The 23,031-nt window shown below is 44.4% G+C and overlaps 1 protein-coding gene across 4 annotated transcripts in view; it reads left to right on the top strand.

Annotated features, from left to right (window-relative positions):
• aplp2 (amyloid beta (A4) precursor-like protein 2) overlaps positions 1 to 23,031 on the top strand; it is a 193,430-nt gene that overhangs the window by 115,021 nt on the left and 55,378 nt on the right. For 2 of the 4 annotated variants that reach the window (XM_078205109.1, XM_078205110.1), the window contains exons 6-8: positions 3,107 to 3,273; positions 14,161 to 14,328; positions 18,951 to 19,081. In XM_078205109.1, coding sequence (XP_078061235.1) covers positions 3,107 to 3,273; positions 14,161 to 14,328; positions 18,951 to 19,081 — 466 coding nt within the window. The remainder of the gene's footprint in view (positions 1 to 3,106; positions 3,274 to 14,160; positions 14,329 to 18,950; positions 19,082 to 23,031) is intronic. The other 2 variants (XM_078205111.1, XM_078205112.1) reach the window with 1 other exon arrangement.

The raw sequence follows: 23,031 nt of genomic DNA, 5'->3' as shown, positions 1-23,031 counted from the left end.
TTCTGTCCACCGCAAACCAGCAGTACAACCACCCAGATCCCTTTCCACCGTGAATACCGAGGTAAAGTATTCATTAAGCAGCTCCGCCATTTCTAACGGTTCCGCACAAACTTTTCCCCCTTCACCTTTTAAGGGTCCTATGCCTTCACATCTCATCCTTTTACTCTTGACATATTTGTAGAAAGCCTTGGGATTCTCCTTAATCTTACCCGCCAAGGCCTTGCAGCCATTGAATATTCCATCTATTCCAGGAATTTTGTGGCTACTCTGATGGCAATTTTTATTGCCTTTAGCTGATTTCCCCTGGGATTTTTTTAATAAACCTGTGAAAGTAATTTTGCTTGACTCTGATTTTGTTCTTGTATGCGATCCATTAGCAAATTTGGCCTCATTTTACCATGTGCGATTCCCTGAACTCAAGTGACGTACATGGCTTTTTTAAAAATTAGGATGGCTTTCAAATTGTCCTTTCCCTCTGTTACTTGTGTTGGTAATGTCCCTACATTGGAGGGTGACCTGATTTAGTGGTCATAGTAAATGAACCTTTACAAATTTAATCTCCATGAAATCTGGCATCAGCACAAAATCAAGCTGAATCTAACAGTCGTGTTCCCCAGGGAAATCTGAACCTATGTCAGGGTCACCGTTTAGAAACTAAATCCAGCACCTAATTACCCCGGTTTCTTCGCAGGGAGATCAGATGAGGATGACAATCTTTACGTTTCCAGATTTTCCCTTTCGACAGGGCTATGTTTAAAAGTTTATTTATTAGTCACAAGTAGACTTACATTAACACTGCAATGATGTTACTGTGAAATTCCCCTCATCGCCACATTTTGGCACCTGTTTGGGTCAATGCACTGAACCAGCATGCCTTTCAGACTGTGGGAGGAAACCAGAATGCCCGGAGGAAACCCACGCAGATACGGGGAGAACATACAAACTCCACACAGACAGTGACCCGAGCCGGGAATGGAACCCAGGTCCCTGGCGCTATAAGGCAGCAGTGCTAACCACTGTGCCGCCCCCGTTGAAAACATTTTTGAAATATTACTTCAGTAGATCCACTTTGGATGTTAGCTACTCAAAAAAAATCAAGTGGCATCAGCAGGGCTTAGTGACCAGGTACCAGTGACCAGGTACTTTGAGAGATTTGATGATGAATGAAACAATCCTCAGCCCAGTTCCAGTGACCGGTCTATCAGTCAAAGCCATCCCATTAATTATGAACATTATCCTGGAGTATGTATGTGTATTAAATCGCTGAGTCTGTCCTGAAGCATGAACATCTGCCATAAAACCATTGAATTCCTACAGTGGAGAAAGAGGCCAATCGGCCCACTGAGTCTACACCAACTCTCTGAAAGAGCATCCCAGGCCCTCCCATCTAGCTTATCCCCACGACCCCTTCATTTGCTATGGCCAATCAACCTGCACATCTTTGGACTGTGGGAACAAACCAGAGCACCCGGAGGAAACCTACGTCCTCATGGGACGAACGTGCAAACTCCACATCTACGGCTACCCAAGGCTGGAATCGAACCTGGGTCCCTGGTGCGGTGAATCAGCACTGCTAACCACCGTGCTGCCCTCCATATCATCTCAGAGCCAACTCTGTTCCCCAGGGCATCATTTCCCTCTTCCTAAAGAAACACAGTTACCAATTGGTCATGACACACTGATGAGCATGAATTTGAGTACTTGTTGGATGGACAGATAACTAACTTCTTGTGCAGCATGATAAATAGCACCACATGATCGGAAATGCAAGTAATTTCCACCTTCCTGTTGGCTGAGACCTTAACAGGTAGCTCTGCCAGTTAGAGGTGTCGGGCTTTAGCAAGTTGATAGACCTTCAACATGATAAAAATCACAAATCCAAGCCAAACACTGCGAAGCAGACCTACTTGTCCCCAGAAACGTAATCCAAGTATTTGTATAATGGGCTATGATGGAATTGTGACCACTGAAGCTATGGCACCAGGCTGAATGGCCAGTGCTTGTGAGCAGACACTTCACACAACAGCCCTTTCCCCTTTTCTGCCAGAGATTCATTTCGCAAATTGGTTCTGGGTTTTACATTCGATGGAGTTGCAAACCATGTGCGCAAACGAGGACATTTTGGAGAGGAATGGAAAAATCTGAAGGAAGAAACAAATATATACATGTTAAACTGAGTTAGCATGAGAATTAATCAAATGCAATCAAATATGGGCACGCCGATAGCATGCTGGGCAGCAGAGGGCAACGATGAGACCCCATGGTAAAGCAAAAGTGCCCCCATGACTTGTATTCCACCCGCTGGTTCTCTTACACCTGCTCCCTCACAGTGCCCCTGCTATGGTGTTCATGATGTGGAGATGCCGGCGTTGGACTGGGGTGAACACAGTAAGAAGTCTCACAACACCAGGTTAAAGTCCAACAGGTTTATTTGGTAGCAAATACCATAAGCTTTCGGAGCACTGCTCCTTCGTCAGATGGAGTGGAAATCTGCTCTCAAACAGTGCAAACAGACAGAATGTTCATTTATCAGATGCCTTGATATTAAAATGAGGCAATATTCCAAACATTGCATCACTTTGAAGTGTGATGATGGTTATTACATAGGAAAATATATGAAAGTTTCCCACAGCCTTTGCATTAATGCATTGGGATGGAGTATGACAAGTCAAATGGCATTGCATGACAAGAATAGAATCAACATTATGCTGTTCTAGTTGGGTACCTAGTCCTTGAGGGAGACCCGCTTTTCATACAGCAGTAGGTTAACAGTATAATAGATAGGCTCCAGTAAGTAGGTCGGGAATGGAACAATGGGAGAGGGGTTGAACAGTGCATCTGTGATCAGAGACTAAAACACAGTCCTGTACCTTTGCATCAATGCCACAATTGCATTCATCGAGCAATTTACAAATTGAAATCCAATAGTTAGAATCCTTTGGGCAGCGTGCCTGAGTCAGTAAAGTTGCTCCCAGAGTCTGTGGAGACTCAGTTATGAAATGTGCAAATGGGCAGTGGGCTATGGGGCGGGATAATCCATCTCACAAAATGGACATTTTCTAATGCTGAATGCACCTTTCTAACTATCCTCCTCTAAATTCTTTAGCCAAGAGGAGTCCACCGAAGTAGAGAAAATGACTGTTAAGGAGGACGAGGAGGATGAACTGGATTATGACTATTCTGAAGAAGATGAAGATGAATATACTGATGACTGGGAGGAGGAAAGCAGTGAGGAGGATTTGTACAAAAATAATCATGTCGATGATATGAAAGGTATTTGAAGTGTTCTTCATTGTGTACTAAAGCTATTAAAAGGCTTTTAACTTTACATTTTATCATGGGGCTGAAAAACAAACAGCTTTCTCACTGAAAATAAAGCATGTTATTCATGTGGCAAGGAGTCTTCCACATATCTCCCAGTTTTCTCTTCTAATAAGAATTGGATATTCTGGTATTTATTTTTCCAGAGTCCTGGCCCTCTGCCAGCAGTTTATTTCATAAAGTGCAATGGAATATATCTACTTAAGTATATTTTGTGATTGGTAATCAAGCCCTTTAAGTCTTGGCTATCCAAGATCTAGCCCCTGGAGTAAAGTTTGCATAGGTAGATGCTGTGACGTGGTATGATGCAGTTGGATGAAAATGCCGATGCAGGGTTTTATGGCCGGTGCGGTATGCTGTGCAGCTATTGAAAAGAGAAGAGCAGGAAGCATTTTCGAATTTACATGTTTGAAAGAGAAGGGTAGAGATAAACTCTAGTTCTATTGTATGTTTTGTTGTATGCCTTTGATATTGGTATCGTCTTCAACAGAGCACTCAGTGAATATCTAAATAATTGATATACATGGTCAGCAGAGGTAAACTCAGAACTGAACCGTGTGGGATACTGCGACCAACTTGCAATCACTCTGGAAACACTCCAATTCTGTTTTCTTTTCCAAACACGTTTTGATCCCATTTGTTTTTGCCGCCTAACCATAAACCCTTTATTTTCCTCTCATAATGTCCCCATAACACAACATTCATTTAATTTCCTCATCAACCGTGCCTGTCATCTCTTAAGAATTCTGAGGTTTGTCAAGCACAGATGCCCCTTTTGAAATCCATGCTGTCTATTTCTAAATATTTTCTCTTTATCTAGCTAGATGGTCACTTCATCATTAATTAGAGACTCTTTAAAATCTACCCAGCTTGATGGTTTAATATTTTTAAAATGGCCACTCGACAATCTTCCAGCACACATCCACTCTGAGTTGAAATCTGAAACAAAATTTGAGGAACAATTACAATTTCCTTCTCATCTCCCATTGGGTTTCAGGATGTACCCCATTGGGCCCTAATGCTTTGTCGACTGTTAATCTAACAATTCTACCTCAAATTGTCCATGTATTCATCCTCATACTGCTTATCTCACTCTCAACCACTGCACAATTTATTTTGTCCTTAATACCCTTCTCTCTAGAGAAGTCCATAGAGAATATTTATTGAATTTCTCTGCTTTTTTAAAATCGCATCTATAAATTGATAGCTTCATTCGTAGAATCCGTACCATGCAGAAGGAGGCCATTCAGCCCATCAAGCCTGCACCGACAACGATCCCGCCAAAGCCCTATCCACGTAACCTCATGTATTTCTCCTACTAATCCCCTGACACTAAGGGGCATTTTACCATTGCCAATCCACCTAACCTGCAGATCTTTGGACTGTGGGAGGAAACCGGAGCACCTGGAGTAAACACAAGCAGACATGGGGAGAACGTGCAGACTCCACACAGACAGTGACCCAAGGCCAGAATTGAACCCAGGTCCCTGACACTGAGGCAGCAGTGTTAACCACTGTGCCACCATGCTGCCCTCCTCTTCTCCACATCCTTAGTCTCCTCCTGTCTCACTCCATTTTTCTTCCCTCCATCGCCTGCTCTCCACAATCCTCCTTCTACTCTTTGCTCTCTTTTTCCTTTCAATTTCCACTTTTTTCTTTCCATCTTTGCTTTCTTGTCCTCCTTTCCCTGTTTCTCACTTGCCTTTCCTCTCTTTAAGTCCCCTTCTCTTCTGTCTCTCCAGTTTTAACTCTGATTTTCTTGATTTAGAGTGAATATCCTGTCTGCAATTCCTTTTAGAAACAAATCTTTGAAAGCCATCAGAACAGCGACACCAGCTTGGATTGCCATGTTCACTGAACAGTTTGACGTGGTTTCAGAAGTTGTCTCGTCATTGTTTTGTACTTTTTGCTTCATCCTGATTGTCAGTTTATTTCATTCCATATCTGATCGAGCACATTCAAGGGTTGATTGATATCAAAGTTCACTGCAGCCAGCTGCCAGGAGTTGCCAAGATGGATTTTCTGTTTTTTATTTCCATCCTCTCCCTCGAAGCTGGAAGCTGCTATGCCTCAGATGGAAACCAGTTGGAATACCACACCTCGCCTGGAATTTCCTACAAAGTTTCAATATTACACGCCCTTTTTGAGAAAATTCATGTTTAACTGATGTACAACAGTTTTGCAGTGAATCATCATTACACACGAATTTCGTCAATCTGCTTTACAGAAAAGAAAGAGGGACAGTTGAGGCAGAAAGTTCTGGCAGAGTTAGGACAGAAACAGCAGCCCCTTCACTATTGCACCTTTTGGGAGAATCATTGCAGCAGCACAAAGTGAGGCTGTTTGGCCTATTGTGCCATTGTCAACTCTTTGAAAGAGCATCTATCCTCTTTCTATGTAATCCTGCATTTTATTTTGTTTTTGTATGAGCACACATGCACCCACAGAGGTGCACATGTACGTATCCGATTCCTTCCAAAAACTGTTATTGAATCTGCTGCTTCTGCTCTTTCGGGCGGTGCATTCCAGATCATCATTGCTTGCTGCATAAAATTTTTCTCCTCGTCTAATGACACTGCTTTTGAGCTTGTTTACACATTCCTGATTCATTGGCAGTAAATTTCAGCTAAATTCCTTGTCAGCCGGGACTGATGCAGAATTTGCAGTACATTTTAGTGTAATTTTTGTGGAAGGTTAATCCAGAATATTCCAAGTCATTGAGTTTGATTTAGAATTATGAACAGTCTGTGTGTCAGGCTCACTGCTCTCTCCCTTGTGAGCAGTGATTTTATGTCTTTAACAGATGACTTTTCTTTGAAACTTACCTCATGTCTTTGTACTTTCTGAAAGAGATTTTATATCACAGGACACAACTAACTGAATAATAGGCACAAGATCATGTTATTTGTAGAGGTGATCTCCACATATTTAACATTAGATTCATGTTTATAAGATGGTTAAATATATCCAAGATTATGCCCCTGTGCACACATCGAAGAGAGGCTGGGGTGATCTTCAAAATTAGCTAGTGAAAGAAGGTGCTTTCACTCCCAAAACTATGTGCAGTGAGATCAGTTGGTGAAATATTTAGTTTGTACCATCTAAATATTAAAGGAGAATAAACCTCAAAAAAAAGTTAAACAGAAAACTTGCAAATACTCATCAACTTTTCCTTCCTTGAATAAATCTAGGATAATTTTCATCAGTTTGATTTAGAAGTATTGGATCAGTTTGTGGAAAACAGGTTTTTTAAGATGTATTTCAGATTTGAGAGGCTTTAGAATAAGCATGTAAATGTGGAGAATCACAAAATTAATTGGGTCCTCATTTGAGAATGCAAGCTGACAACCATCATGGTTTGTATATTTGACAGAACAACCTCTTGGCACCAGGTCAGGATCCACATCTGAGACTAGATCCGTGTCGGCACTGTGTGCGGTTACCCTGCCCCGTGTCGGCACTGTGTGCGGTTACCCTGCCCCGTGTCGGCACTGTGTGCGGTTACCCTGCCCCGTGTCGGCACTGTGTGCGGTTACCCTGCCCCGTGTCGGCACTGTGTGCGGTTACCCTGCCCCGTGTCGGCACTGTGTGCGGTTACCCTGCCCCGTGTCGGCACTGTGTGCGGTCACCCTGCCCCGTGTCGGCACTGTGTGCGGTCACCCTGCCCCGTGTCGGCACTGTGTGCGGTCACCCTGCCCCGTGTCGGCACTGTGTGCGGTCACCCTGCCCCGTGTCGGCACTGTGTGCGGTCACCCTGCCCCGTGTCGGCACTCTGTGCGGTCACCCTGCCCCGTGTCGGCACTGTGTGCGGTTACCCTGCCCCGTGTCGGCACTGTGTGCGGTCACCCTGCCCCGTGTCGGCACTGTGTGCGGTCACCCTGCCCCGTGTCGGCACTGTGTGCGGTCACCCTGCCCCGTGTCGGCACTGTGTGCGGTCACCCTGCCCCGTGTCGGCACTCTGTGCGGTCACCCTGCCCCGTGTCGGCACTCTGTGCGGTCACCCTGCCCCGTGTCGGCACTCTGTGCGGTCACCCTGCCCCGTGTCGGCACTCTGTGCGGTCACCCTGCCCCGTGTCGGCACTGTGTGCGGTCACCCTGCCCCGTGTCGGCACTCTCTGGCTATGGGGGAGGTGCCAGATGACAGGAGTACAGCTAATGTGGTTCCGCTATTTAAGAAGGATTGTGAAGATAAACCAGGGAACTACAGATCAATGAGTCTCATGCCAGTGCGAGGGAAGCTATTAGAGATACTTCTGAAGGAGAGCATCTATCTCTACTTGGAGATGCAAAGCTTGATCAGGGATAGTCAGCATGGCTTTGTCACAGGGAGGTCATGCCTAACAAATTGGATTGAATTTTTTGAGGAGGTGACCAGGTGTGTAGATGAGGGTGGTGCAGTTGATGTAGTTTATATGGATTTCGGCAAAGCCTTTGACAAGTTCCTACATGGGAGACTTGTAAGGAAGGCAATTGGCCATGGTTTACAGGGTAATTTAAAAAAGTGGATTCAAAATTAGCTCAGTTGTCGGAGATAGAGGGTGATGATGGAAGGCTGCTTTAGTGACTGGAAGCCAGTGTCCAATGGCATACCACAGGGATCTGTGTTGAGCCCCCGATTATTCATCATTTATATAAATGACAGTGATGACTATGAGGGGGGGTAAGATTAGTAAATTTGCAAATGACACAAAAATTGGACGGTGGGTTAACAGTGAGGCAGAATGTCTTGGGATTCAAGAAAATATAGACGGAATGGTCAAATGGGCAGGTAAGTGGCAGATGGAATTTATTCCTGAAAAGTTTAAGGTGATAGACTTTGGAAAGAGTAATTTGACAAGAAAGTACTCAGTGAATGATCGGACACTAGAAAATTCTGTGGAACGAAGGGACCTTGGCATGTTTGTCCACAGATCTCTGAAAGCGGAAGGGCATGTTAATAGCGTGGTGAAAAGGACATATGGGACACTTGCCTTTATCAATCAAGGCATAGATTACAAAAACAGGGAAGTCATGTTGGAGTTGTACAGAACTTTGGTGAGGCCACAGCTAGAGCACTGTGTGCAGTTCTGGTCGCCACATTATCAGAAGGATGTGATTGCACTGGAGGGGGTACAGCGGAGATTCACCAGTATGCTGTCTGGGATGGAACATTTAAGTTGTAAAGAGAGGTTGAGCAAGCTTGGGTTGTTTTTGTTGGAGCAGAGAAGACTGAGGAGTGACCTGATCGAGGTGTACAAGATCATGAGAGACATGGACAGAATGGATAAGGAGCAGCTGTTCCCCTTCGTTGAAAGGTCAATCATGAGGGGACATAGGTTCAAAATGAGGGGCAGGAGGTTTGGGGGGGGGGGGGCGATGTGAGGAAAAAACGTTTTACCCAGAGGGTGGAAATGTCCTGGAATGCGCTGCCTGGGAGGGTGGGAGAGACGGGCTGCCTTATATCCTTTCGAAGGTATCTGGATGAGCATTTGGCACATCATAACATTCAGAGCTATGGGCCAAGTGCTGAGAGATGGGAGTTCAGTGTCAATGTTGACTCGATGGGCCCTTCTGCGCTGTATGATTTTGTCCTTGCAACTTTGTGTCCTTCTCACTGGTTTTCTGTCCCTATAAGACTAAAGTGGCCCTCCAAGTAATCGGTTTCATGAGTGTGACCATGATAAATACCCAATGTCCAGTACAGGGTAATTGATTAACTAAAATTTCCTCCGAACTAAATAGTGGGAAACTGAAACTATTGGCCCCTGATCTTGCACTCCCAATAACAGTGAATGTTGATAGTTTGCCACAACTGAAGGCTGCACAAGCACCACCTGGCACCATAATTACTGGGGAGCTCAGTTGCACTCAAATCCAAAGTTGTAGTGAGCCTAAATAGCCCACCCTGAGGGTTCTGCCAGAAAATGACAGTGATGACTATGAGGTGGGGGGGGGGGTGGGGGGGGGGGGGGGGTGTGGGGGGGGGGGGGGGCGGGTAGGATTAGGGTCTTAAAAAAGTGGCTGGTAAGATAGTTGATGTGTTGGTTTTAATTTTCCAAAATTCACTAAAAATGGGGAAGGTTCCATTAGATTGGAAAATAGCCAATGTTCAAAAAATTATTCAGAATGAGATAGTGGGAGCTTAGTAAAAAATAATTATTGTTCAAAAAGGGAGGGAAACAGCTGGAATCTGCACACCAGTTAAGTTAACATCTGTCAGAGGGAAAACTTTAGAAGCTATTATTGAAGGTATGACCGCAGGACACTTAAAAAGTTCGAGGTATTCAGGCAAAGGTTTATGGTTTTGTTAAAGGGAAATCATGTTTTACCAATTTCTTGGAGTTCTTAGAAGTAGTCACATATACTGTTAAAGGAGAACAGGTGGATATTCTGTACTTCGATTTCTAGAAGGCATTTAATCATAGAAACCCTACAGTGCAGAAGGAGGCCATTCGGCCCATCGAGTCTGCACCGACCACAATCCCACCCAGGCCCTATCCCCACATATTTACCCCCTAATCCACGCATCCCAGGACTCTAAGGGGCAATTTTTTAACCTGGCCAATCAACCTAACCCACACATCTTTGGACTGTGGGAGGAAACCGGAGCACCCGGAGGAAACCCACGCAGACACGAGGAGAATGTGCAAACTCCACACAGACAGTGACCCAAGCCGGGAATCGAACCCGGGACCCTGGAGCTGTGAAGCAGCAGTGCTAACCACTGTGCTACTGTGCTACCATTAATAAGGTACTACATCAAAGATTATTGTGGAAAATAGAAGCTTATAGTGGGTAAAATATGGGAATGAATAGAAGATTGGCTATCAGAAGTTGGCATAAATGAGTATTTTTCTGGGTGGCAGGATGTGACGAGTGGTGTGCCATAGCAATCAGTGTTGGGGCCTCAACTTCTTAAATTTTTTATAAATGACTTGGATGAAGAGACCAAAGGTATGGTTGCTAAATTTGCTGATGACAAAAGGTAGGAAGGTAAATTGCGAAGAAGACATAAGGTTATAAAGGAACATGGATTAATAAGTGGAAAAAGATCAGATGGAGTTTAATGTAGGCAAATGTGAAATTGCCCATTTTGGCAGGAAGAATAAAGAAGAAGCATATTATCTAAATGGTGAGAGATTGCAGAGCTCTGAGATGCAGAGGGATCTGGGTGTCCTAGTGCATTAATTGCAAAAAGCTAATATGTAGGTACAGTAAGTAATTAGGAAAGCCAATAGTGTTAATTGTTTATTGTGAGGGGAATCGATTACAAGGTAGGAAGGTTATGCTTCAGTTATACAGGGCATTGGTGCGACCACATCTGGAGTACTGTGTAAAATACTGGTCTCCTTATTTAAGGAAAGATGTAAATGTATTAGAAGCTGTTCAGAGAAGATTTACTAGACTAATACTAGGAGGGATGGCTTGTCTTATGAGGATTTTTTGTACAGGTTAGGCTTGTATCCACTGGGATTTAGATGAGTAAGAGGCGATTTGATCAAAACGGTTAAAATCCTGAGGTATATTGGCAGGATGGACGTGGAGAGCATGCTTCCTCTTGCAGGAGAATGTGGAACTAGAGGTTGTTGTTTAAAAATAAGGGATTGATCATTTAGACAGATGATGTGAATCGTTTTCTGAGAATCACGAGTCTTTGGTTTCTTCCTCAAAAGGCAGTGGAAGCAGAATTTTTGAATATTTTCAAGGCAGCGTTCGATAGCTTCTTGATTAACCTTTCACCCTCTTGTCAGCAGGTAGGCAGAAATATGGGGTTGAGGTTGCAGTCAAATTAGCTATCATCATATTGAATGGTGGAACAGGCTGAAGGGCTGAGCGGCCGACTACTGTTCCTATTACGCATGTAATATGCAATGGGACACTTGCTTTTCCTACATCAGCTATCACCGGTTTCCATTTGAGTCTCTGTTCAATTAAGGATGCAAGTCTTTTTGCAGATAATCATCAAAAATGAAACATTTGGTGAAATCCAGGTGGATAGAGTCCAAGTACAGCACCTGTGGCTGTAAGAGCAGAATGTTGACCTATACTGGCAACACCTCACAGTGGAGTGTTGGGTGGTAGTGGATATCACGCTGTACCTTGTTAAATTTACTCCTGAGTCATGGTTTTTGGCAACCTGCCTCCCCAAGGTTGATACCATACTTTTTACAGTGTCCAGACCTGTGTTAACTTTATTTATGATGTGGAGATGCCGGCGTTGGACTGGGGTAAACACAGTAAGAGGTTTAACAACACCAGGTTAAAGTCCAACAGGTTTATTTGGTAGCAAAAGCCACACAAGCTTTCGAGGCTCTGAGCCCCTTCTTCAGGTGAGTGGGAATTCTGTTCACAAACAGAACTTATAAGACACAGACTCAATTTACATGAATAATGGTTGGAATGCGAATACTTACAACTAATCCAGTCTTTAAGAAACAAAACAATGGGAGTGGAGAGAGCATCAAGACAGGCTAAAAAGATGTGTATTGTCTCCAGACAAGACAGCCAGTGAAACTCTGCAGGTCCACGCAACTGTGGGAGTTACAAATAGTGTGACATAAATTCTGATTCTAGGATCGCATGATAAAGACTCAGGAGGAAAAAAGCAGAAATATTTATGTGAAATAGTGTGACATAAACCCAATATCCCGGTTGAGGCCGTCCTTGTGTGTGCGGAACCTGGCTATCAGTTTCTGCTCCGCGACTCTGCGCTGTCGTGTGTCGCGAAGGCCGCCTTGGAGAACGCTTACCCGAATATCAGAGGCCAAATGCCCGTGACCGCTGAAGTGCTCCCCAACAGGAAGAGAACAGTCTTGCCTGGTGATTGTCGAGCGGTGTTCATTCATCCGTTGTCGCAGCGTCTGCATAGTTTCCCCAATGTACCATGCCTCGGGACATCCTTTCTTGCAGCGTATCAGGTAGACAACGTTGGCCGAGTTGCAAGAGTATGTACCGTGTACCTGGTGGATGGTGTTCTCACGTGAGATGATGGCATCTGTGTCGATGATCCGGCACGTCTTGCAGAGGTTGCTGTGGCAGGGTTGTGTGGTGTCTTGGTCACTGTTCTCCTGAAGGCTGGGTAGTTTGCTGCGGACAATGGTCTGTTTGAGGTTGTGCGGTTGTTTGAAGGCAAGAAGTGGGGGTGTGGGGATGGCCTTGGCGAGATGTTCGTCTTCATCAATGACATGTTGAAGGCTCCGGAGGAGATGCCGTAGCTTCTCCGCTCCGGGGAAGTACTGGACAACGAAGGGTACTCTGTCCACTGTGTCCCATGTTTGTCTTCTGAGGAGGTCGGTGCGGTTTTTCGCTGTGGCGCGTTGGAACTGTTGATCAATGAGTCTAGCGCCATATCCTGTTCTTATGAGGGCATCTTTCAGCGTCTGGAGGTGTCTGTTGCGATCCTCCTCATCCGAGCAGATCCTGTGTATACGGAGGGCTTGTCCGTAGGGGATGGCTTCTTTAACGTGTTTAGGGTGGAAGCTGGAGAAGTGGAGCATCGTGAGGTTATCCGTGGGCTTGCGGTACAGTGAGGTGCTGAGGTGACCGTCCTACGGACAAGCCCTCCGTATACACAGGATCTGCTCGGATGAGGAGGATCGCAACAGACACCTCCAGACGCTGAAAGATGCCCTCATAAGAACAGGATATGGCGCTAGACTCATTGATCAACAGTTCCAACGCGCCACAGCGAAAAACCGCACCGACCTCCTCAGAAGACAAACACGGGACACAGTGGACAGAGTACCCTTCGTTGTCCAGTACTTCCCCGGAGCGGAGAAGCTACGGCATCTCCTCCGGAGCCTTCAACATGTCATTGATGAAGACGAACATCTCGCCAAGGCCATCCCCACACCCCCACTTCTTGCCTTCAAACAACCGCACAACCTCAAACAGACCATTGTCCGCAGCAAACTACCCAGCCTTCAGGAGAACAGTGACCAAGACACCACACAACCCTGCCACAGCAACCTCTGCAAGACGTGCCGGATCATCGACACAGATGCCATCATCTCACGTGAGAACACCATCCACCAGGTACACGGTACATACTCTTGCAACTCGGCCAACGTTGTCTACCTGATACGCTGCAAGAAAGGATGTCCCGAGGCATGGTACATTGGGGAAACTATGCAGACGCTGCGACAACGGATGAATGAACACCGCTCGACAATCACCAGGCAAGACTGTTCTCTTCCTGTTGGGGAGCACTTCAGCGGTCACGGGCATTTGGCCTCTGATATTCGGGTAAGCGTTCTCCAAGGCGGCCTTCGCGACACACGACAGCGCAGAGTCGCGGAGCAGAAACTGATAGCCAGGTTCCGCACACACAAGGACGGCCTCAACCGGGATATTGGGTTTATGTCACACTATTTCACATAAATATTTCTGCTTTTTTCCTCCTGAGTCTTTATCATGCGATCCTAGAATCAGAATTTATGTCACACTATTTGTAACTCCCACAGTTGCGTGGACCTGCAGAGTTTCACTGGCTGTCTTGTCTGGAGACAATACACATCTTTTTAGCCTGTCTTGATGCTCTCTCCACTCCCATTGTTTTGTTTCTTAAAGACTGGATTAGTTGTAAGTATTCGCATTCCAACCATTATTCATGTAAATTGAGTCTGTGTCTTATAAGTTCTGTTTGTGAACAGAATTCCCACTCACCTGAAGAAGGGGCTCAGAGCCTCGAAAGCTTGTGTGGCTTTTGCTACCAAATAAACCTGTTGGACTTTAACCTGGTGTTGTTAAACTTCTTACTTAACTTTATTTACGCAGTGTACCCTTTGCTGTGCCTATAGAATCTGTCCAGGATTACTTGGCCTATAGCCATCTCTGATGCTTTGTCCTGTTTCCACACAGTTGTCTGCTCACAGGAGGCTATGACTGGTCCCTGTCGGGCCATGATGCCTCGCTGGTATTTCAACAACATCAGGAAGAAATGTGTTCGGTTCGTCTACGGAGGTTGCGGAGGCAACAGAAACAATTTTGAATCCGAGGAATACTGTATGGCTGTATGTAATAGAATAAGTAAGTCAGCCATTTGTTGAAGCAGCCAACCTGCTTAGTACCAATCTCTCCCGACCAATCAATGAGTTTACCTCGTACCTGTCTTGAGCTTTGCTTTCACTTCCTTGTTGTCAGCTTACTGTCGCCTAGACCAGAAAGCCCTGTTGTCGACACTAATTTTCTTAGACAATTTTCATACTTTCTCTGCGGTGCCTTTCTTTTCATCTTTGTGTGGGTGTGGGCAGTGGGCTTTGCTCTGTGTGTATCCTGATCAACAAGCTTTTGAAAACCTCAGCTAATTGTGGAGAAGTGTGAATTGTTTTGAACCAATTTAACATCTGTAATTGTACTGCTTGCTTCAGCATGTAACCCTTGAGGTAAGTGCAACTCGAAGTCTTGTACAAGTCCCAGGTAATGACATGATTTTAAGATGTTATTATTTGCAAATACAGACCACGTCTCAAGTTCGCATCCCTCAGTTGCCAATTACTCCAGCCTGCCATGTTTCTTCTTGCTTTGTCAGTATTCGCTGCATATGATGCACTATGAACAAACAATCTAGTGGCTCCAGAGCAGAGGGGTATTTTGTTTGATATTCTCAGTGTTATTAAGTGGTGCAGCTGCCTGCAAATCTGTTCTTTGTTCCTTTAGCCTCATCTCCATTGATTTTTCTCCTTTTCTCAAGTGTTGCCTATTTCCTGTGGAACTGATGCTGGTCTCCTCTTGTTATTCAGCCCTGATGACAGGTCTTACACTGAGTGCTGGGTTCAATCCACAGGTCCCAGCAGTAGTTAGTGAATAATCTGAAATTCAGTTCTATATTTTCAATTGCCGCAGATCCACAAATTGAGTTAAAAGTGGTGATGGAATATGAGACTGTTGATTTGTATGACACAACTGGATAAATTTACTGAGCTGCTAATTGGAGAGCTCCTTTATTAGAATCTAATAATTAGATACTAATTTATGTTGGTAGCCTTGGAAAATAGAAGCTCTCAACCACATTGCACAAAGTGTGGACTCCAGTGCTGGAGTATGGCTTTGAATATTCGTGTATCTAATACAGGCCCATGTATGGAATTTATCTTACATTTCAGCTGAAATTTTGTGAAAATATTTAATATTCTAGTAAAGCCCACACACATAACTGTGCACAAGCACTTTACATGGACTTTGTCCAACTCTCTAACATAGCTTTCATATCAATCATGTTTGAAACCTTGGCATTATAGAGTTATTTGCAGCACATAGGGGAGGCTATTCAGTCCATCAAGCCTGTGCCAGCTCTCTCTGGAGCAGTTCAGTCATTCTCATTCCCTTGCTCTTTCCCTGTAGATCTGCCACTTTATTTCCTTCAAATACCCGTTTTTGAAATTGTTCATCTCTGCCTCCAGCATCCTCATGCGGCAAGTTCTAAGTTATTATTACTCAATGGGTTAAAAAAAAGTTCTTTCTCACATTCCCCCTGCATCTCTTCAACAAACTCTTAAATCTGTGACCCCCCCCCAATTTTGTCCAATAAACTGATAGGAGCAATTTCATTATCTGATCTAAATCTGGTGTAATCTTGCACATTTCTATCAAATCTCCCCATAATCTCCTTTGTTCCAGAGAAAAATGTGACCAGAACTGGGCACAGTGCTGTAGTTGTGGCCAAAACCAGAGTTTTATAAAGATTTAACATTATTTCCCTGCTTTTATACTCAGTGCCCCTTTGTAAAGTCTACGCTCACACAGGCTTTGCTAATTACTCTCTCAATATTTCCTGCCGTGAAGATATATTGCCTCTCCCAATCCTTTCTGGCGAAGTGTATCACACACTTTAGTCATATCCTGTTTAATTTTCTGTCTCTGCATTTATGTCGTATTCTCGGATGGCAGCCATCGGATGGCATTGCCTTTTCCATTTTGAGTGCCTCAACTCTTCAACACTGCCACTTGGTATTGAGTTTCTTACAAATTTTATTGGTTTCCTTGCAAGACCAAACTCACCATATGCCATCAGTTGGTCAAATTCTGAGGGAATGAGGTCCTTAAATAAAATATTTTGCCTTTGCATGTGTGCACTACAAATCTCTCGACCTTTTGTAATCAGCAATCCAGAGGCATTGAAATAAACCCTTGGGGAGGAAAACATAGAGAAAATTTTCATGACAAGTAGAACCTTCAGAAAATACTAACCATTCTGTGACTTAGTTTGAAAGTTAGAGACTTCATTAATGGACAAGAACTTGGATTAAATATTGTGGACCCACAAAATTTCTCCTCTCACACGATTCCACAACCATAAATGACTCACCTCGTTCTAACCTGCAAGCTGCTGACAAAAAGAACATTGTTTGGTCAACAGCGTAAAACCATTGCTAAATGCTGGATGTCCAGGACCGTTAAGTCCAAAGATGTGCGGGTTAGGTTGATTGGCCAGGTTAAAAATTGTCCCTTAGAGTCCTGGGATGCGTGGGTTAGAGGGATTAGCGGGTAAATATGTGGGGGTAGGGCCTGGGTGGGATTGTGGTCGGTGCAGACTCGATGGGCCGAATGGCCTCCTTCTGCACTGTAGGGTTTCTATGTTTCTATGTTGTGCCTCCCTAGTACATGGTGGTTTTGACTGCTTTCCATTCACTGCATTTTCTCATCTCAAGTTTCTTCCTTGGACTGTTACAGCTAAAGGCATGAGAAAGAGAGATGAGTGGATGGAGCTTCAAATTTTGCCAGGTTTCTTACTACAATTACTGGCTTATCTCAATCCTCCCCTTGTTGGGAAGTTCATTGGAGCTTTACTATTACCAAAATACACCATTAAAATGGATAAAGCCATGAGTTTGAAGATGTTGAAAGCAAGGTCCTTGCTTAAATTCTGAGTAAATTTGGCTTTTGTTTTTGACCGTCTATTCTAGGAAAATGCAATAGATATTCGAAAACGTGTAAAAAGTTGCATTTGATTTGATTTCTGATTGTCACATGTATTGGTATACAGTGAAAAGTATTGTTTCTTGCACACATTACCGACACCATACCGTACATAGAGTACATAGGGGAGAAGGAAAGGAGAGGGTGACATTATTAGACAGTTTAAAAGAGTTAGAGTACAGTATTGAAAGCATAGAACAAGAGTAAAAGATACAATTGAAGGCTATGCTGGGGGTAGCTCGCAAGGAGTCACCACGTTCCGACGCCATCTTGAACATTTTTCTCCTTTTTCAGTGCTGGCATAATTGTTGCTCATAACCCTAAGGCCTGGTCTCATAGCCCCAAGATTCTGAGTTGGAATTCCATCATAGAGAATTTGCATTAATGTTAAACAAATATCTGTTAATAAAAAGCTTGTAGCAGTAAAGATGACCCGAGAGCAGTTGGATTATTGTAAAAACTCACTTGCTTCCACTCAATTCAGGAAAGGAAATCCACTGCCCTCACCTAGTTCTGACCTGAATGTTACTTCAGTCTGTACCATCCTGGTTGATTGTTCATTATCCTCTCAAGTGGCCTAGAAAAGCACTCAGTTGTGTCAAACTGCTTCAAGAAAAAGACACGCAACCACTATGTAAGTAGTTTATAGATGAGCAATGAATCCTGGGATTGGCAGCAACGATGTGGAGATTGGTAGCAACACCAGCATTCTGGGGAAGCACAAAGAGAGGTGATGGTGTAGTGGTATTGTCACAGGACTGCAATCCAAAGACCCAAGGTAATGCCCTTGGGGCTTGGGTTCAAATCTCACCAAGGCAGATGGTGAAATCAATAAAAGATAGTAAGAAGCGCACAGTTGGGAGAGAGAACGTTCTGAGTGAGATGCAGTCCAAGTGAGATTTTTAAAAATTCAATCATGGTGAGAATCTGGAACTCACTGCTCGACGTGGAAAGTCTCTCTGGTTTACCACACACAAATATGGGCAGGGGCTTGCACTTGGATTCAAAAGTCCAAATTTGTGAGGATTTGAAACATTGCTGGCAGATTCGCTTATCTTGTGCCAGCGGGAAAATTTCCAGGGAAAATCCTCACCGTGAAAGAGAGTTGTGGGTTAAAAGTTATGACGTTGGGAAAGGAAATAAATGGAAATAAACCCTTGAGAACTAAGAATCAGTTTTTAATAGATTTGGGAAAATCAAATCCCAATTTAAGGGACAGTGTAAAGCATACTATGAAGTCAGCTCAGGAACAGGAAATGATGGAAAATCTCAGCAGGTCTGTCAGCATCTGTGGAGAGAGAAACAGAGCTAACGTTTCAAATCTAAATGACCCTTCTGTTCCGGAAGGATTAGACTTTAAACATGAACTCTGTTCTCGCTCCACAGATGCTGTCAGACATGCTGTGATTGTCCAGCATTTTCTGCTTTTGTTTCAGATTCCAGCATCCACAGAAATTTGCTTTTATCCATGGAGTTGGCTTTTTGGTTGTGTTAAAAATAAAAGGGAAAAATATTGTTCTTTAAATTCTAATTTTTCGAAGCTATCTGCAAAATTATAGGATTTTAAGTGCTTTACAGGTGGAGATTTGTAATCAATATTTAGAACTCGTCTTGACAAAAAGAAACCAAGGAAGTTGCTTTTCTTAAAAGATGAAAAATAACATTGAAGCGTCTGTGGTGTGAGTCTGAGCTTGCAGAAGGTGAGGAGTCTGACTCGTGCTCTTTCTTTGCAGTTCTGTCCACACGTCAACCAACTGATGAGGTGGATGTTTATTTTGAGACGCCTGCTGATGAAAATGAGCACGCTCGTTTTGCGAAGGCGAAACAGCAACTGGAGGTCCGGCATCGTGACCGCATGGATAAGGTAATAGGTACACTTACAAGCACTTGTCTTAGCTTGGTTTTTGAAGTGAGATTTGTCGGTAATCTGTCTGGAATGTCCTAATTATAACCTCCCATTATTTCAAATGAAGGTAGTGTTGGTATACTTTGATAACCAGGTCATGAAGGAAGGGAATAGAGCCTGTCTTTACTTAGAGTCAAGGAGTCATGGAGTTATACGCGCAGAAAAGGCCCTTCGAGTCTAAAATTGCGTTAATCCCATTTCCAGCTCTTGTCCCATATCATTGACTGTTACGATATTTTAAGTGCTCATCCAAATGTTTTTTTAAAGGCTGTCAGGTTTCCGGCCTCCAGGCAGTGCATTCCAGATTCTCATCGCCACATTTTCTCAAGTTCCCTTTTGAATCTCTTGCTTTTTACCCTAAACTATGCCCCCTGATGATTGACCCCTTAACCAAGGGGAACAGCTGCTCCCTATTCACAGTGTCCATATCCCTCATAATCTTATACACCTCAATCATGTCCCCCCCTCGGCCTTCTCTGGTCTAAAGAAAACAATCCAAGCCTATCTAGTCTTTCCTCAAATGCTCCATCTCGGGCAACATCCTGGTGACCCTCCTCTGTAACCTCCTCTAGTGCAATCACATCCATCCTATAGTGAGGTGACCAGAACTGTACGCGGCACTCTCACTGTGGCCTCACCAACGCTCTGTTCAACTCCAACATTACCTCCTTGCTAATTGTGTCCATGTCAATTCCTTGCTAAAACAATCCAAAAATGATTTCATTACCCTCCCTTCTCCCCAGATCCATAGAACCATAGAAAATTACAGCTCAGAAACAGGCCTTTTGGCCCTTCTTGTCTGTGCCGAACCATTTTTTGCCAAGTCCCACTGACCTGCACTTGGACCATATCCCTCCACACCCCTCTCATCCATGAACCCGTCCAAGTTTTTCTTAAATGTTAAAAGTGACCCCGCATTTACCACTTTATCCGGCAGCTCATTCCACACTCCCACCACTCTCTGCGTGAAGAAGCCCCCCCTAATATTCCCTTTAAACTTTTCTCCTTTCACCCTTAACCCATGACCTCTGGTTTGTTTTTCCCCGAGCCTCAGTGGAAAAAGCCTGCTTGCATTCACTCTATCTATACCCATCAAAATCTTATACACCTCTATCAAATCTCCCCATAATCTTCTACGCTCCAGGGAATAAAGTCCCAACCTATTCAATCTCTCTCTGTAACTCAGCTTCTCAAGTCCCAGCAACATCCTTGTGAACCTTCTCTGCACTCTTTCAACCTTATTTACATCCTTCCTGTAACTAGGTGACCAAAACTGTACTCAATACTCCAAATTCGGCCTCACCAATGCCTTATATAACCTTGATGTGGAGATGCCGGCGTTGGACTGGGGTAAGCACAGTAAGAAGTCTCACAACACCAGGTTAAAGTCCAACAGGTTTATTTGGTAGCAAATACCATAAGCTTTCGGAGCTGGCTGCTCCTTCAATGGAAACAAATTAAAACATGCTACCGTGCAAAGGGACCTGGGGGTCCTTGTGCATGAGACGCAAAAGCCCAGTCTGCAGGTACAACAGGTGATCAAGAAGGCAAATGGGATGTTGGCCTATATTGCGAGGGGGATAGAATATAAAAGCAGGGATGTCTTGATGCACCTGTACAGGGCATTGGTGAGGCCGCAGCTGGAATACTGTGTGCAGTATTGGTCCCCTTATATGAGGAAGGATATATTGGCATTGGAGGGAGTGCAGAGAAGGTTCACCAGGTTGATACCGGAGATGAGGGGTTTGGATTATGAGGAGAGGCTGAGGAGATTGGGTTTGTACTCGTTGGAGTTTAGAAGGATGAGGGGGGATCTTATGGAGACTTATAAGATAATGCGGGGGCTGGATAGGGTGGAGGCGGAGAGATTCTTTCCACTTAGTAAGGAAGTTAAAACTAGAGGACACAGCCTCAAAATAAAGGGGGGTCGGTTTAAGACAGAGTTGAGGAGGAACTTCTTCTCCCAGAGGGTGGTGAATCTCTGGAATTCTCTGCCCACTGAGGTGGTGGAGGCTACCTCGCTGAATATGTTTAAAGCGCGGATGGATGGATTCCTGATCGGTAAGGGAATTAAGGGTTATGGGGATCAGGCGGGTAAGTGGTACTGATCCACGTCAGATCAGCCATGATCTTATTGAATGGCGGGGCAGGCTCGAGGGGCTAGATGGCCTACTCCTGCTCCTATTTCTTATGTTCATCAGATGGAGTGGTCTCTGTTCTCCAACAGTGCACAGGCACAGAAATCAAGTTACAGAATACTAATTAGAATGCATTCTAATTAGTATTCTGTAACTTGATTTCTGTGTCTGTGCACTGTTGGAGAACAGAGACCACTCCATCTGACGAAGGAGCAGCAAGCTCCGAAAGCTTATGGTATTTGCTACCAAATAAACCTGTTGGACTTTAACCTGGTGTTGTGAGACTTCTTACTATTATACAACCTTACCATAACACTCCAACTTTTATACTCGATACTCCGATTTATAAAGGCCAATGTACCAAAGGCACTCTTTACGACCCTATCCACCTGTGACGTCACTTTTAGGGAATTCTGTACCTGTATTCCCAGATCCCTCCGTTCAACTGCACTCTTCAGAGTCCTACCATTTACCCTGTACGTTCTTCTTTGGTTTGTCCCTCCAAAGTGCAATATCTCACACTTGTCCGCATTAAACTCCATTTGCCATTTTTCAGCCCATTTTTCTAGTTGGTCCAAATCCCTCTGCAAGCTTTGAAAACCTTCCTCATTGTCCACTACACCTCCAGTCTTTGCATCATCAGCAAATTTGCTGGTCCAATTTACCACATTATCATCCAGATCATTGATATAGATGACAAACAACAATGGACCCAACACCGATCCCTGCGGCACACCACGAGTCACAGGCCTCCACTCAGAGAAGCAATCCTCCACAACCACTCTCTGGCTTCTTCCATTGATGTGGAGATGCCGGCGTTGGACTGGGGTAAACACAGTAAGAGTTTTAACAACACCAGGTTAAAGTCCAACAGGTTTATTTGGTAGCAAATGCCATTCGCTTTCGGAGCGCTGCTCCTTCGTCAGATGGAGTGGAAATCTGCTCACAAACAGGGCACAGAGATACAAAATCAAGTTACAGAATACTGATTAGAATGCGAATCTCTACAGCCAACCAGGTCTTAAAGATACAGACAATGTGAGTGGAGGGAGCATTAAGCAACAGGTTAAAGAGATGTGTATTGTCTTCAGACAGGACAGCCAGTGAGATTCTGCAAGTCCAGGAGGCAAGCTGTGGGGGTTACTGATAGTGTGACATAAACCCAACATCCCGGTTTAGGCCGTCCTCATGTGTGCGGAACTTGGCTATCAGTTTCTGCTCAGCGACTCTGCGCTGTCGTGTGTCGTGAAGGCCACCTTGGAGAACGCTTACCCGACAATCACCAGGCAAGACTGTTCTCTTCCTGTGGGGGAGCACTTCAGCGATCACGGGCATTCAGCCTCTGATCTTCGGGTAAGCGTTCTCCAAGGGGCCTTCACGACACACGACAGCGCAGAGTCGCTGAGCAGAAACTGATAGCCAAGTTCCGCACACATGAGGACGGCCTAAACCGGGATGTTGGGTTTATGGCACACTATCAGTAACCCCCACAGCTTGCCTCCTGGACTTGCAGAATCTCACTGGCTGTCCTGTCTGGAGACAATACACATCTCTTTAACCTGTGCTTAATGCTCCCTCCACTCACATTGTCTGTATCTTTAAGACCTGGTTGGCTGTAGCGATTCGCATTCTAATCAGTATTCTGTAACTTGATTTTGTGTCTCTGTGCCCTGTTTGAGAGCAGATTTCCACTCCATCTGATGAAGAAGCAGCGCTCTGAAAGCTAATGGCATTTGCTACCAAATAAACCTGTTGGACTTTAACCTGGTG

This window comes from Mustelus asterias, unplaced genomic scaffold, assembly GCF_964213995.1.
Source record: "Mustelus asterias unplaced genomic scaffold, sMusAst1.hap1.1 HAP1_SCAFFOLD_564, whole genome shotgun sequence".
Classification (NCBI taxonomy): Eukaryota; Metazoa; Chordata; class Chondrichthyes; order Carcharhiniformes; family Triakidae; genus Mustelus; species Mustelus asterias.
The sequence above is the reverse complement of the archived record's forward strand: the minus strand, read 5'-3'. Positions and strand labels throughout refer to the sequence as shown.